General features: G+C 41.6%; 1 protein-coding gene across 8 annotated transcripts in view; it reads left to right on the top strand.

Annotated features, from left to right (window-relative positions):
- Positions 1–16850, top strand: part of ncapd3 (non-SMC condensin II complex, subunit D3) — a 96587-nt gene that overhangs the window by 47330 nt on the left and 32407 nt on the right. For all 8 annotated transcript variants that reach the window (XM_061836461.1, XM_061836460.1, XM_061836466.1 and 5 more), the window contains 9 exons: positions 9042–9128; positions 11454–11527; positions 11631–11765; positions 11881–12101; positions 12327–12518; positions 12603–12700; positions 12770–12879; positions 12965–13072; positions 13220–13334. In XM_061836461.1, coding sequence (XP_061692445.1) covers positions 9042–9128; positions 11454–11527; positions 11631–11765; positions 11881–12101; positions 12327–12518; positions 12603–12700; positions 12770–12879; positions 12965–13072; positions 13220–13334 — 1140 coding nt within the window. The remainder of the gene's footprint in view (positions 1–9041; positions 9129–11453; positions 11528–11630; positions 11766–11880; positions 12102–12326; positions 12519–12602; positions 12701–12769; positions 12880–12964; positions 13073–13219; positions 13335–16850) is intronic.

Below are 16850 nucleotides of genomic sequence, written 5' to 3'. Positions count from 1 at the left end.
CTGGATGATCGGCCATTTTCTGGTGAATATGTTGACTCTCTTGGCAACAACATCTTTCTTCTGTTTCCATGGGTATGCTGCATTTACATGCACAGACGTGGATATAATAAAAAAATTAAAATTTGTTCACATTCACATCGACGGCTCAAAGACCCGTATCAGTCCAGTACACGGAACCATCTGCCCTATTTCTATTTTAAGCATTTAGCGCCCAAACAAACTACAAGCTACCGGTTTGCAGCTTTCAGGATAAAATTTCGCAGTTTTGCTCATGACATCTTGGGAAAATTTTGACTAAAATGAGGATGGATGTGTCTGGGTCCTGTCTGGTTATGGCATCAGTTTGCCACGTGAAACTATATGGTGAAGCAAGTTATGACCAGCTATTGCTTCTTAAACTAACGTGACCACATTTTAAATGGATTTCGTTCGTTAAAATCCTTATTTTGAAAATATACCAACTCAGACTAAATACACGGCATTTGCATAATTTTAAAACAAGACTGAAAGCTTCATATATTCATTCGTGATAAAGAAGATATTTCTGTTTATCAGTTTATGGGTAAATAAAAAAATTTCACAAATGCCTACCAGTCAATGTTTCCAACACGAGGCATGTCCTCCTCCCTGGGTCTGACTGCTAGCTTGGCACCTTCATCGCCAGCTATTTTGTCTGCATTTGAACGTGTGTGCTGTTGAACTGGCTCAATTTGATAACCTTTGACACAGGGGTGTCAAACTCCCTTTGGTCTGCGGGCCGAATACAGCTTAGTTTGAGATCAAGTGGGCCGGACCAGTAAACTCATTGCAAAATTACATAGAACTAACAATAAGCCCAGTTTTTTCCTTTGTATTAGTCACTAATACTAATAATTAGTGCAAAGAACGAGTAAATTATCAAAATGTTTATTAACAGAATTTTCCTTTTACATTATGAACAATATATTACGAACAAGAGAATAACATAAGAACATAAATAAAGTATGTGCAATTTTAACAACACTTTTACACAGTTAAACATATATTTAAGTGTGTTGTACATTAAACTGATCACAGAAATAGTAACAATGTTCCAAAAACATTTAGTACCAGCCTTGTGGAACTTAAAAACACTGTTTTTCAACATCTGGAAAGCAATTTGAACAAATGAATAACTTTCACAGCAATTATTCGTTCTTGCTTGGAATTTGCCCTTGAAACTTGACATCGTTTATCCTGCACAAGTGCATCAATATGAGGCATCATGTCCTGAGAAGCAGCCAATTTCAGAATCTCATTCAAATGCTTATGTGTGAGCTTTGAGCGCAGCTTTGTTTTATTAATGTTCATTAGTGAGAAAACTTGCTCACAAAGGTAGGTTGTCCCAAACATGGACAATGTTTTAGCAGATAGTGCTGTCAATGCGGGATAGCCTGGTAGGAGGTACTTGTAAAATGTGTCCAAGCTTACAGAGGCAAATCTGTCCTTCAGTTCTACATCACACTGCAAATCAATGATTTCAAGTTGCATGGCAACGGGCAAATCAGAAGCTTTGACTGTGAATGGTGAGCGAAAAACTGCAAAATCTGTTTCGAGTTCGCTAAAAACCTGAAATTTTTTGTCAAACTCCATCAACAGCCCTGAAATCTTCTCTTTGTACCGTTTCACGTCAGAATTAACGCTTGCTGCGCACATATCTTTTAAACAGGGAAAATGAGCAGGGTCACCGCTTGCCACCTGCGTCTCCCATAACCCGAGCTTTAACTTGAATGCACGTATGCTGTCATAATACTGTTACGATTTTTTTGCGTCCCTGCAACATTTTGTTAAGAATATTCAAGTGCTCAGTGATGTCAACCATAAACGCAAGGTCCTGCAGCCACAGATGGCACTGTAATTCCTGAACAGGTTTACCTTTTTTCTCCATGAATTGTCCGATTTCATCACGTAAATCAAAGAAGCGCTTTAGCACAGCACCTCTGCTTAACCATCGTACGTTCGTGTGGTAAGGCACACCATGGATAATGTTACAGTCACTGAGAAAGCTGTCAAATTGACGATGATTGAGACCTCTGGCTCGGATGAAATTAACAGTTCGAACAACCACCTCCATGACGTGATGCATTCTTAGCGATTTGCTGCATAATGCCTCCTGATGCAAAATGCAATGAAATGTCCAAAAATTACCTCCCCCATTTGCGGCTTGTACTTTATCTCTGAACTTTGTCACAACACCTGCCTTTTTAGCGATCATTGACGGCGCACCGTCAGTAGCCAGGCTTACGGCGCGTGACCAGTCCGCTCCGACTCTGTCCAGCGCTCCAACGACTGAGCTGAAAATGTCCTCAGCTGTTGTGGTGTCGATCATCGGCACCAGCTCGAGAAACTCCTCTGTGACATTCAAAGTCTTGTCAACTCCACGAATGAATATGGCCAGTTGAGCGACGTCCGTGATATCAGTACTCTCATCAATCGCAACAGAAAATGTCACAAATGACCCCACTTTGCGTTTTAGTTGGTGGTCCAAATCTGCAGAGAGTTCCGAAATCCTGTCTGCCACGGTATTTCTTGTCAAGCTTATATTGGCGAAAGCATGTCGCCTCTCAGGACACACAATTTCAGCAGCCGTCAGCAAGCAGTTTTTGATGAACTCTCCATCACTGTACGGCTTTGATGCCATTGCTATTTGGCTCGCAATTAGGTAGCTGGCTTTCACCGCAGCATCACTGGCTTCTCGGCTCCGGGTGAAAACAGATTGCTGTTTCTTCAGACGCGCCATCATTTCATTTACCTTCTGTTTTCTCAATTCTCCATGCAAACTGTTGTATTTTTCACCATGCTGAGTTTCGTAATGGCGCCGAATATTGTATTCTTTAAGCACCGAAACTTGCTGCTGGTACACCAACACACGGGTTTCCCATTCACCTCCGTGAACATATAAGAACAAGTCCATTTTTCTTGAAAAGTCCGACACTCCGTGTCTACTTTTCTCCTTTTTGACAAAAACATTTTGCTGATGAGGGTGCGAGGCAAACAGAAAAGTAGATAATGCAATTGTCGCCAATAGACGCTGTACAGACGTTCAATTTTACCAGGTCAAGGTGGTCCTAGTTCCGCCACAGTGTTGCTTTCATGTTGTCTGCACGTACTAAAACACTGCACCCCCTAGCGAATAATACAAGAACTACAAATTTTAAAGAAAATTCATATTTTTTTATACAATGCAGCTTTTTTCCCCGGGCCGTACCAAACCACCAGACGGGCCGGATCTGGCCCGCGGGCCGTATGTTTGACACCCCTGCTTTAACACCTTTATAAAGCTCGTATTCTTCACCGTCTTCATGAGACCCTTCAGAATCATGTTCTTTGCCCGAATTATCGGAAAATTAATTGTTGTCCTCACGTGGGAATCAAACAGCAGCCATGTTTATCTTAACTTGACGTCAAGTCCTTTCTCAAGTTTTGCTTTCTGTGACTCTTCCAGTATCTTGATTGCAACCTGCTGATAAAACTGAAGCCTGATGAGTCAAACCTCTGAGAACATCTTGTTTTATGCCTCACTGTGCTGAGACATTGTTGATCTAAGGTCAATGAACAGCATGATCAAAAAGACTATTTGAATCCCAATAATTCTTCTTTCGGCTTGCCCCGTTAAGGGGTCGCCACAGCGTGTCAGCTTTTTCCATCAAAGCCTATCTCCTACATCTTCCTCTCTAACACCAACTGCCCTGATGTTTTCCTTCACAATATCCATCAATCTTCTCTTTGGGCATCCTATCGCTCTTTTGCCCGGAAGCGCCATCCTCAGCACCTTCCACCAATGTACTCACTCTGTCGCCTTTGGACATGTCCAAACCATAACCCGAAGTCTGCTCTCTCGAACCTCGTCTCCAAAACATCAACTTTGTCACACCTGCAGCACACCTCACCACTGTTCTGCTGCCCTAATAGATGTCCTGTACAATGAGTCTATGTCATAGGCTTTCTCTAGAGCCACAAAGACACAATGTAGCTCCTTCTGACCTTCTCTGTACTTTTCCACAAGCATCCTCAAGGCAAATAATGCATCTGTGGTAAAAAGAAAGTTACAGAGAAACTTTTGGTTTTAATATAACTAAGCAACACTTAAACCACGTTAAAGCAGAAAATACAGAAATGAAAACAGAAAAATACAACACAAGTATCAAACAAACACAACTTTACACCCTGGAATAACAAAATATTTTCATTAGCTGTCTCTGACACTGTGGAACTGGGAAACATGCAATAGCCTCCACCTGAGCACCAACTGGTTGTACCAGGCTGTGCCCTACAACATGCCCCAAAAATTCAACTTGGGCCTTTCCAAACTCGCACTTCGCAAGATTGACAGTCAGTTTCCTTGCTGACAGTCTCTCGAAGAACTCCCGGATCCTCTTCAGGTGAACATCCCATTCCATGGCGTAAGCAATGACATCATCCATTTAGGCTTTGACACCTTCCAGACCCAATGTCACATTGTTGACGATCCTTTGGAACGTTGCTGAGGCATTCTTTAAGCCGAACCGCATCACTTTGTATTGATACAGTCAGTCTGGTATACCAAATGCTGCAATCTTCTTAGCACGGTCCGTGAGCGGCACCTGCCAGAAGCCCTTCTGAAGGTCAAACTTACTCATGTATGTAGCTTGACAGACGTAATCAATCAACTCTTGGCAGAGGGTAGGAGTCAGTTCGTGACAGTGCATTTCATGTTAGCGCAGCAGCGCTAACCATCACCACCACCACTCTTAGGCACAAGTACACAAGGTGAACTCCACGGACTGTCAGTGGGGTTAAAATATCATTGTCCAGTGTGTACTGCACCTCCTTCTGCAGAATCTCTCTCTTCACAGGATTCATTCGATATGGGTGTTGTTTCACAGGCACAGCATCATCCACATCTATATCATGACTAGGCATGTGCGGCCAGGCATATCTGGAAACAGGTGTGAAAACTCAAAAAGCAAATGACATTTCAGCTTTCTGGTCAGCTGACAAATGTGTCAATTTCTCATCAAGGTTAGCTAGCACATCAGAATTGCCCAACTTTGGTGAAGCATTATCACTCAAATCATCAAACCTGACATCGCTAACAACATCATTAACATTGTCATTGACACATTATCATCAACTGTACAATCGGTAACTGGAGAGGACAGTGTTGTAACAATACAACTGACTTATTTGGTTTCAGCCCTTTCATGATATTTCTTAAACATGTTCAAACGACATAACCTTTTGTGCTTACGATGGCCAGGAGTCAGGACAATGTAGTCAGTGTCGCTAACCTTTTTGTTTATTCAATATTGACCCTGACATTTACCTCTGAGTGTTTGTCGAGGAATGGAAAGTAAAACTTAACACTTTTTCACCAGGAATGAAAGCTCTTTTGACTTTTTGTCATTTTGTTACATTTTGGCTTGAGAATCTTTTAGCTCAACATGGTCACTTTGTGCACTAAGATGCTGCTTTCTAGACAAAATGTGATCACCATTCGACAAATTTTCAGACTTATCAGTAAGACCTGAAGAGTTACTCCTCTTCGAAGATAAGTCCTCACCCTCTATGGCTGAAGACTGAACCATAAATGTATCTGGTAAATCACAAATGGAATAATTCGGCAAAGAAGTCTTGGAAGAAATGTCTTTTGACTTAGAACGAGTCACTACACAAGATGGAAAAATACCTGGAAAGTCAGACTCCAACTTCTCTGTACTGGGTGAAGACTCGGGAGAAACAGTGACAATGGGCTCAGCGCCAACTCGAGCCCCCATAAGATCATTGCCGATCAACAAATCAACACCCAGAATTGGAAGAGAGTCAAGAACAACAGAGTCAAGAACACCAACTTCGATGGTGTCAGAAACCAGATCTGAAGTCAAATTCACAAAATGTAAAGGAGCAAGAGAACTGCCACTTATAGCCGTAAGAATAACATCTGAGTATCTAAAGACTCTGCAGAAAAAAGCAAAACATCCTTCAAAATTAAAGATTGAAGAGCTCCAGTGTCCCTCAGAATAGAATAGAATTATCTCCCATAAGTGAAACCAAGCCAGTGTGAATAAAAGGTAAATACTTCTTCAGAACTTCAAAATCTGAAAGTTTATTGTCAGAAACAAAACTCTCCTCAGAACCACCAGGCAAGGAAGGCTAAGGTGTGATAGATATACAAGAATTTAGGGGACTAGTGGAGTGATTTTTGTATTTGACCTTTTGCAAGCAGAACCCTGCTCGCAGTGGTTAAACTTAGGAGGCCCCGTAGCTCAGTGGTTAGAGCACTGGTTTGGTAAACTAAAGTGCAACCTCCACTCCCTGAGAAGGGTTGCGTCAGGAAGGGCATCCGGCGTAAAAAAATTTTGCCAAACATATATGTGCATTCATCTGAGATGACACTCTGTGGCGACCCCGAAAGGGACAAGCCGAAAGAAACATACTTTTACCTTTTGCAAGCAGAAATGAAGTGACCAGCTACTTACAATAAGCACAGACAGGACCAGAGTCACAAGTGTCACTTAGAAGACTTGGGTTTGGAAGAAGAATGTGACTGCTTGTCAGAAGAATTTGAACCTGCTGTATCACCACTTGACCCTCTATGATAGATAAGCAGTCTTTCCCGTTGAATAGTCCTTTTGGCGAAAAAAATGCAATTGCTAGAAGACTGAAAATAACTCTTGTGAGTCAAAAACCATTATCTGCCAACATCGCTGCATCAAATAAGTCTTTAACATTTTCTTCATCCAATTAAGTCCAGAGATCAGAATGAACACTTTGCTTGAATTCCTCCATCAGAACTAACTGCCTCAAAGTCTGCCAATCTGAAACCCCCTTTGAACTACACCACCTATCAAACAAAGTTTCCTTTCCCCTAGCAAACTCTACAAAGCTCTCATTGTCCCTCTTTTGAGTATTTCAAAGGTTCTGACAGTACGCTTCAGGCACTAACTCATAAGCTTCCAATCGGTTATTTTTGACAAAATCATAATCAGAACTTTGCTTGACAGAAAGGGCCGGATATACATCCTGAGCTTTTCCCTTTTTTATATTATATTTGCAATAGCTTAGTCCATGACTCTTTAGGCCACTTGAGGTTTTCAGCAACTTTCTCAAAGTAGAGGAAGTACTTACCAACTTCTTTCTCATTGAAAGGAGGGACCATTTTGGCATACCATGTGATATCAAAAGATGAAGAACTAACTGAATCAGAGGACATTTCAAGTTTCTTCAGTTCAATGTCTTTGTCAAATTCTAATTTTCCAAGTTCGATGTCTGTCCTTTGTCTCTCTCTTTCAATGTGTTTTAATTACAGTTCCTTTAATTCCAAAACATTAGCAGGTTCCTCTTTTACCAGGCCAAAACATTAGGAACAAAAAATTTATCAATGTAATGACTCAAAACAATTTTCAAAATTTGGAATTTTCTCATAGCAGGTTTGACATCAAGTCAGAAATGACTAGCAAGTTGCAAAAGAGCAGACTTGTGCAAAGCACAGACTTATTCAGGGGCAGGGGACTGAATTAAGTGCTCAAGTTTAAACTATATTTTGCTGGCTTCACAGTTTAAGTTGCAAATATGAAGAAAAACGCTTTTAAACAGATGTCTCAAATGTCAAATGAATTCGATCCCGGACGAGAACCCACTTTATTTACGTGTGAATGTAGACTAAAATCCCCTTTGCTCAAACCAGCAAAATGTGACAAAGCAGTTGTATTGGGTTTAAGGCAATTTAATCACAGACACAATACAACACGAAGACGATAAAACAACCAATACAGAATAGAAGTGAAAAAACCTAGTAGTCGAGCCAAACGAAGAATAGTCACCAACATTGAACAAATGTTCCCAACCAGGTCAATGTTCTTTCCAGCATATATTCTCCAAGTGAACGAATGTTCCAGAAATGTCCAAAGACGAAAGGCAGAAGGCGTCCCTGTGCTTGTCATACATAGTCTCTCCAGCGTGTCCTGAGTCGTCCCACGGGTATTTCCGATGAGACATGGTTGAACACATCACCAGGGAGGTATCCGAATCAGAACCCCCAGCTACCTTATCTGGCTCTTCTCAATGTGGAGGAGCAACGGCTTTACTCTGAGCACCTCCCGGATCACAGAGCTTCTCAGCCCATCTCCAAGGGAGAGCCCGGACAACCTGTGGACGAAACTCATTTCAGCCGCTTGTACCCGAGATCTTCTTCCTTTGGTCATGACCAACAGCTCATGACCATAGGTCAGGGTAGGAATGTAGATCGACCGGTAAATTGATAGCTTCACCTTTCGACTTAGCTCCTTCTTCACCACAGTGGACAAATAGAAAGTCTGCATCACTGCAGATGCTTTTCCGATGGGCTAGTCATCTCTCATTCCATTCTTTCTTCGTTTGCGAAGAAAACCCAAGATACTATAACCCCTCCACTTGGGCCAGGATCTCATCCCCGAACTGGAGGAGCCACACCACCCTTTTGCGACTGAGGACCATGGTTTCAGATTTGGAGATGTCGATTTCTCATTTCAGCTGCTTCACATACAGCTGCCAACCGGTCCAGTTGGACATCACGGATTCATGAGCCCAGCAGAACCACATAATCTCCAAAAAAGCAGAGCTGCAATAATGAGGCCACCAAACTGAACCCCATCTACAACTTTACTGCGCCTCGAAATTCTGTCCATCAAAATTATGAACACAATCAGTGATAACAGGCGGCCTTGGTGGAGTCCAACCCGTACCTGAAATGAGTCAGATTTACTGCCCGTAATGCTGACACTGGTCGTACAGGGACCCCATAGCCCATATCAGGGATTCGGAACCCCTTACAGGAATCCCCAAGGGACATGGTCGAACGCCTTCTCCAAGTCCACAAAACATAGACTGGTTGGGTAGTGGCCTACATGTCGTGTGCAACAAAAATATACCATAGGGTTTGAGATGAATTTTCATTTGTTGGATTACACTTCATGAAAAATGTATTTGTCATTTAAAGACAAGCTGGGAAAGAATTTTTGGATTAGTAATGCTAATTTCCATTGAATCATTTGACTGTGTTTCAGGAACTTCCCAGCAGCATCAGAAAACCTACCATTCTTTGCCATTCAGGACTGTTGAGGTCTGTAGCAACGACAGCATTTTCTCTGATGGTGAGTCATATGAAGTCATGACACTACGCATTTCATGCAAACATTTTTTTGTCTGGTCCATGAACCAAAACTTCTTGTGAAGTCTTACACTCAACAATGTGTTTTTTCACATTTGGTGGGAATCATTTAAGGTAGCCACTTACTTCCATATTTATTGTGCTTTACCTAAAACAGTGGTTCCCAAACTTTTATTTGCAACACACCTTTTGTTTTTCTTCTTGCAGTTCACCTCCCACCTGTCCCCCACATAGTCTTACACCTGTAGGCTTAGCCTGCAAACATTATTGCTTGAGAAAAATGTTGCCTCTAAATTGCACGTATGCACAATTCCACATTGTTGTGGTCCCTGCATTGCACACGAAAAAATAAAAATCCAACCCGAATTGAAAGCATAACATACAACTATTGAATTTGTGACATTTTGCAATGTGATTCAATGACTGAGGGGTGACTGTCTGCTCCATCCATTAAATTCACATACGTACTTACACAGCCTGTAAACGTTAGTGACCAGGGTAGCATCCTTATGCGCCGCCCAACACCTGTTTAGCAAGGCAGGCTTGGCAACACAGAGCGAAGATGAGCTAAACACGCTGTTTACTCTTGATAATAATGTCGAAAGTTAAAAAAAAAAAAAAAAGATGCTATTTTAAGATGCAATGACTGATAGAGTATGTGCAAATAGAAGAAAAAGCGGTGGAACTGGGCAAGAACTTTCTTGTTACGGTATCATGACAACAAGCTTGGTGTGTGTGGGTGAATGCGTTTATATGTGTGTGAGATAGGACTGTGCAGGTGTGTACCGGGGGGGGGGGGGGGGGGGGGGAGGATTATAATGAGTAAAGGAGCGCATATAGATGCGGGTGAGTAGAGTAAAAGTTTAGTGCCGGAAACCGTTGAAGAGTATTATTCAAAGGAGCCAACAAAGCCTTTCAAGCAGCAAGCTGGTGCTTCGTTCCATTCTTGTTCCTGCTACCGAGCTTCAACCATCCAACAAGAGAAGGGGGAGAGTGCCAAATACAGAGAAAAAGAATGAGATGACTCTGGGGAAATAAATCAATTCCAGAGCAAGTTCAAATTCTCATCGACAATATTCTCCTTACCATCAAAAGGAGTGCATCTCTGTTGTCTGTTCAACAAATTCACAAACACATGGCAAAGTATATGATAAAGCTGACGTAGCGAAAGTTATGCCCCTTGATTTTTATTCAATCAGTCAAATAGTGCAGGATGAGACTGTGTGTTGTTAAACGTCCACATTGACACCCTCGTCAAGGATGAACGCACAGACAATTCAGAAAATCCCAAAACATTGTTCTGTATTTTAAATAGAGGAAGCAAAAATAATGTTCACCATTAAACAGTTTGAGAGTATCATTCAGCTGTCACCAAGTCACGACAAAAGATATTGTGCAAGCAGTAGGTTTTACACCAAGAAAAACAAACAGGGACATCAGTCAATTTAAAAAATGAATGAAATATATTTGGAAGCGGGCTTTAAAACTTAGAGTTCATAGTTTATAATTTGAATGGTTTGGTTAGCAGTGTATTTTTTGAGAACATAAGTTTGTCATTTTCATTGTAAGTTTGCAAAAACACAATTGTTCATAAAAGTGTTCTGACAGGAATGTAAATTCTTTCATTTGATTCTTTTAAGCTATGTAACTTCAGTGGATGACACATCTGATGTTGCTCACAGTGGTCAAGGGGACTGCTTAGGGCCTTAACGTGTTTGATCAGACATGAAAAATTTGAGTGGTCACTTTTACAGGTGAAAAATTACACTGGCGATTTTACCAAGGCACCAAGATTAAAAAAAACTACCTTTTTTCTCAGGTAAAATGTAACTTGTTGAATTCCTGCAGTCATTTCAGTGGATGGTGTGGCTTGTGTGCTTAGTAGTAAAGTTAGCTCCATCTGCTAGTTGTAACTTAATATGAAAAGTGTCCATGGCAGCCATGCCCCCTGTTTGAAAAACAATGACCTATAGAATAATGCTTTCACATGCACTTCAGGGTGCGACATGCATGTGAAGAGACTTCTCATGCCCAACGAACAGCTTTGTGGTTTTGGTGCTATAATGAACTGTTTGACAGTTATGGTTAACCTATTGGCTACAACTACCAAGTTCTCAATTCCATACTCATAACATTGAAGTACATTTTATTTGATTTCTCACTCAGACTGAAAGTTTTAGGTTTGAAAAAGAACATGAAGCACAACTTGTCATTGAGTTCACATGAACAATTCTCATTTACATGAATGGTATGTTGAGGAGACATTTTAGATGATTTGTTGTAATTTACATGTTTATTTTCGATGCAGCAAAAGAGAACATCACTCTTCTCTTGCGGCGTATACAAGACTCCAAATCTAATGTTCGCAAATCGGCACTGCAGGTATTGTGAACTGGGTACTGATAATTCCATAATCAATGTGCAGTCTGCAGATTTAGAGCTTTTGGATGGATCATTAAACTTTAGTTTTAAATCCCTTCCTCAGGCCCTTGTGGGTCTTCTGAAGCATGGTGTGATCCCAATGAAGTGGGAGAACCTGTCTATGCTTTCAGAGCGCTGTAGAGACCCGGCTGTATCTGTGAAGAAGAAAGCATTGCAGTGTGTGGGAGAAATCCTGGATGTGAGCCCACAGTTGAGAAACTTTTCAGACAACTAATAATTTAATGTGTAATGCATTGTTTCCATTATGCTGCCTTTCATGATGTTTCTGTGTGCCTGCTGATTGCCATAACCAGGCTAGACCAGATTGCAACCTAGTGCAGAAAGCATGGCTACATGGTGTGGTACCAGCTGTGGTGGATTCTGAGAACTCTGTCCAGGAGAAGTCCCTGGAGGCTCTGGACCACTTCTTGCTCAGCCAGGTCAAACCATACTCTGCGAGCCGTCATCTGGATGCCAGTCAGAGGCTGACCTGGAAGCTGCTAAATATGCTTTGTGATGAATGTCAGAACCTTAGGTTTGTCAGTTTGTCTTTCTATGTGAAGGATGGTCATGTAACACTGGAATTTTCATGTCAAATATAATAAGTGGAACCCTTTACATGTTGCAATTCCAGTTAATGTGTTTCTTTAAAAAGATTCAAAATCTACTTTTGTAGGCCTTCAAAGTTGTTTATTTGGACAGTGATTATATTTTTATTTGGTGATTTTGATTACAATAAATTATATCTTTTGTTCTTCAGCCAGTATTTCAATCGAGCCATCACTGTCTGGACGAAACAAAATCAGTTGACTGCAACATTTATAAATAACCTAATTTCACACACTGAGGCTGATCACAGTGCTGGAGCCTGGCTGCTACTTTCCACGGTAGTTTCTGCATCACCCCAAATTCCTTGTGGAAAAATTTTGGATTTCTGGGAAGACATGGTCAGGTACAGTGGACATTTATCCACAAAGATTACATTCAATCGTGTGGATTTTGATTACGAAGAGTCCAAACTTTTTTTTCCCCCTAGCTCAAAGAAAGTGAGTGTGACAACCTGTTGTCACATTATGTGTGTGATTGGAGAAATTTCTGCTCACTTAAATGAAGACACAAAAGATAGGATAGTTGGTGCGTAATTTATTATGGAACGGTCACATTTCTTTTAACATCTGGATTAATTAATTTGTTTGTCCACAGATGATTTAACGTGTTGGTTGAAGTCCTTTACCATGTCACTTGAGGTTATCAGTGCAGCTATCGATACTCTTCACCAACTTGGCAGCAGTGAAGATATCAAACAGACCCAGGTGGAAATCCTGCCTCCTTATTTTTAAATTTTTGATGAAAAGACAAATTAGTTTTTTGTTTTGGATAACTTTTGTCCCCTGTTAGTCTTTCCTGAATCATCACTGTGGTCAGCTGGTGTCAGTCTGTGAGGATTATTTAGCTGGTATCATCCTGAATGAAAATGGAACCCAAAACATTAATGAGGAGCTAATGGTGAGAATAACTTTCCATTAAAATAATGTTTCTGGGCAATGTTCAGTGCTATGAAACAGTATACAGTAAAATTAAATTACATTGACCGCCTGTTGTTTAGCTAATAGTGATTTCAAGATGTGCTTTTGAATTGATAATGTCTTCCAGGTGAAATACCTTCACACTTTTGGTCTTGCGTCGCTCAACTGTCCTGCTAGAGTGACCCAAAGAATGATCCTGCTTGTGGAATCTATCCTCACCACACACAGAGGGAGATTCCCAGGTATTACATGAACGTTTTTAATTGAATGGCAAAAACACACATTGGGATATTGGAAAAACCTAATTGCAATATTTTTATTTTTTGTGAGCATGCAGTCACACAGTGAACTCCGAGCTCAGTAGTCACTCTTTTACTCTCTCATTTCTCTTTTGTGAAATTAAACATTTCAAGAGCATTCCAACGCAAATAACTTTTTGAAGATATTTTTCTTCCCTGCTTCATCTCTTCAATAGCAAATCCAAATGGAATACGAACACTTACAGATAGAGATGACAATTTAATTGCTGCTTCTTCTTTTCCTTTCGGCTTGTCCCATCAGGGATCGCCACAGCGTATCATCTTTTTGCATCTAAGCCCATCTCGTGCATCTTCTTCTTTAACACCCACTGTCCTCATGTCCTCCCTCACAACATCCATCAACCTTTTCTTTGGTCTTCTTCTTGCTCTTTTGCCTGGCAACTGCATTCTCAGCACCCTTCGACCAATATACTAACTCTCTTGTCTCTGAACATGTCCAAACCATCTAAGTCTGCTCTCTCTAACCTTGTCTCCAAAACATCCAACGTTGGCTGTCCCTCTAATGAGCTCGTTTCTAATCCTATCCAACCTGTTGACTGCAAGCGAGAACCTCAGCATCTTCATTTCTGCTATCTCAAGTTCTGGTTCCTGTTGTGTCACCCTCTCTAATCCATACATCATGGCCGGCCTCACCACTGTTTTACAAACTTTGCCCTTCATCCTAGCGGAGACTCTTCTGTCGCATTGAACACTAGACACCTTACGCCAAATGTTCCACCCCGCTTGGACCTGTTTCTTCAATCCTTTACCACACTCCCCATTGCTCTCTGTTGTTGACCCCAAGTATTTAAAGTCATCTACCCTCGCTATCTCTTTTCCTTGAAGCTTCACTCCTCCTGCTCCCCCCCTCAGATTCATACACACATATTCTGTTTTACTTCGGCTAATCTTCATTCCTCTCCTTTCCAGTGCATGTCTCCATCTTTCTAATTGTTCCTCCACCTTCTCCCTGCTTTCACTGCAGATCACAATATCATCTGCGAACATCATAGTCCAAGGGGATTCCAATCTAACCTCACATGTCAGCCTATCCATTACTACCGCAAACAGGAAGGGGCTCAGCGCGGATCCCTGATGCAGTCCCACCTCCAACTTCAATTCTTCTGACACACCAACGGCACACCTCACCGCTGTTCTGCTGCCCTCATAGATGTCCTGTACTATTCTAACATATTTCTCCGCCACACCAAACTTTCGCATGCAATACAACAGTTCCTCTCTTGGTACTCTGTCATAGGGTTTCTCTAGGTCTACAAAGAAGCAGTGGAGCTCCTTCTGACCTTCTCTGTACTTTTCCACTAGCATCCTCAAGGCAAATAGTGCATCTGTGGTACTCTTTCTCAGCATGAAATCATACTGTTGCTCGCAAATACCTACTTCTGTCCTGAGTCTAGCCTCCACTACTCTTTCCCATAACTTCGCGTGGCTCATCATCTTTATTCCTCTATAGTTTACAGCTCTGAACATCGCCTTTGTTCTTAAAAATGGGGACGAGCACACTTTTCCGACATTCTGGCATCTTCTCTCCTGCTAGTATTCTATTAAAAACTCCACAGCCACCTCTCCAAATTGCTTCCATACCTCCACTGGTATGTCATCTGGACCAACTGTCTTTCCATTTTTCATTCTGTTCAGTGCCTTTCTAACTTCCCCCTGACTAATATTTGCCACTTCCTGGTCATTCACGCTTGCCTCTCCGACTCCACCTTCTCTTCATTCATTAACTTCTCAAAGTACTCTTTCTACTTAGCACACTACTGGCACCAGTCAACATATTTCCATCGCTATCCTTAATCACGTTTACTTGCTGTACAGCTTTCCCATCTCTATTCCTCTATCTGGCAAACCTGTAGAGATCATTTTCTCCCTCTTTCGTATCCAACCTGGTGTACATGTCATATGCCTCTTCGCCACCTCTACCTTTGTCCTGTGTCGCATCTCAATGTATTTCTTCTGCCTCTCCTCCGTCCTCTCCATGTCCCACTTCTAATTCGCTAATCTCTTTCCTTGGATGACTTCTTGTATTTTGGGGTTCCACCACCAAGTCTCCTTCTCTTTCCTACCAGAAGGCACCCCAAGTACTCTCCTGTCTGCCTCTCTGAGTACTTTGGCAGTAGTATTCCAGTCTTCCGGGAGCTCTTCCTGTCCATCTAGAGCCTCTCTCACCTCTTTCTGAAAGGCCAAATCGCATTCTTCCTTCCTCAACTTCCACCACCTTATTCTCTGCTCCACCTTTGTCTTGTTAATCTTTCTACCCGCTACCACAGTCATCCTACACACCACCGATGCTGTCAACCTACACTCCTCCCCACCACTACCTTACAATCAGTAACCTCCTTCAGATTACATCGTTTGCACAAAATATAATCCTCCTTCGTGCTTCTACCTCCGCTATTGTAGGTCACTATGTTCCTGTCTCTTATGGAAATAAGTGTTCACCACTGCCAGGTCAATCCTTTTTGCAAAGTCCACCAACATCTGACCCTCAAAGATCCTTTGCTGAATGCCATACATACCCATCACTTCTTCATCACCCCTGTTTCCTTCGCCAACAAGACCATTGAAATCTGCATCAATCACAACTCTCTCTCTGGGATGCTCAGGACAACTTCGTCTGGTTTCATTTCAAAATTTCAACTCAAGGTCACATTCTACTTGTGGGGCATAGCCGCTAATCACATTATACACAATACCCTCAATTTCAAATTTCTTTTCACCTCCAAGACATTCTTAGTCAGCTCTTCCTTTAAAATAACCCCTACTTCATTTCTCTTCCCATCTACTCCATGGTAAAAGAATTCAAACTCTGCTCCCAAGCTTCTTGCCTTACTCCCTTTCCACTTGCTCTCTGGATGCACAAAACATCAACTTTTCTCCGAATCATTATGGCAACTAGCTCCTGAGCTTTTCCTGTCATAGTACCAACATTCAAGGTCCCAACACACAGTTGTAGGGACTGTGCATGCCTCTTCTTCTTCTGCTGACTAAGTCACTTTCCTCGTCTTTTTTGTCTTTGACCTACATTACCTGAATTTCTACCTAAGGCCTGCAAATTAACAGTGTCGTGGGTGGGCGTAGTTAGCCCGGACCACTTTATGGAAGTCATTTGATGAACGCTCATATTTGTTTGGCACAGTTTAACGCCGGATGCACTTTCTGCCGGATGGCCTTCCCGCCGTAACCCTCTGCATTTATACGGGCTTGGGACCGGCCAACAGATAGCACAATAATGTGCTGCCCAACGGACTTCAGATAGACAAAATACAAGCAATCAAATAAACAAAGTCAGCACATAAGATACACAATTCACACACAACTTAGTCTATGTTAAAGTTAAAGTCATATAAAAGCAATCAAATATACAAAGTCAACATGTAAGATGCACAATTTACATACTACTTAATCTATGTTAAAGTTTAGGTCGGATAAAAGCTATCA

This window comes from Syngnathoides biaculeatus, chromosome 12, assembly GCF_019802595.1.
Source record: "Syngnathoides biaculeatus isolate LvHL_M chromosome 12, ASM1980259v1, whole genome shotgun sequence".
Lineage (NCBI taxonomy): Eukaryota > Metazoa > Chordata > Actinopteri > Syngnathiformes > Syngnathidae > Syngnathoides > Syngnathoides biaculeatus.
The sequence above is the reverse complement of the archived record's forward strand: the minus strand, read 5'-3'. Positions and strand labels throughout refer to the sequence as shown.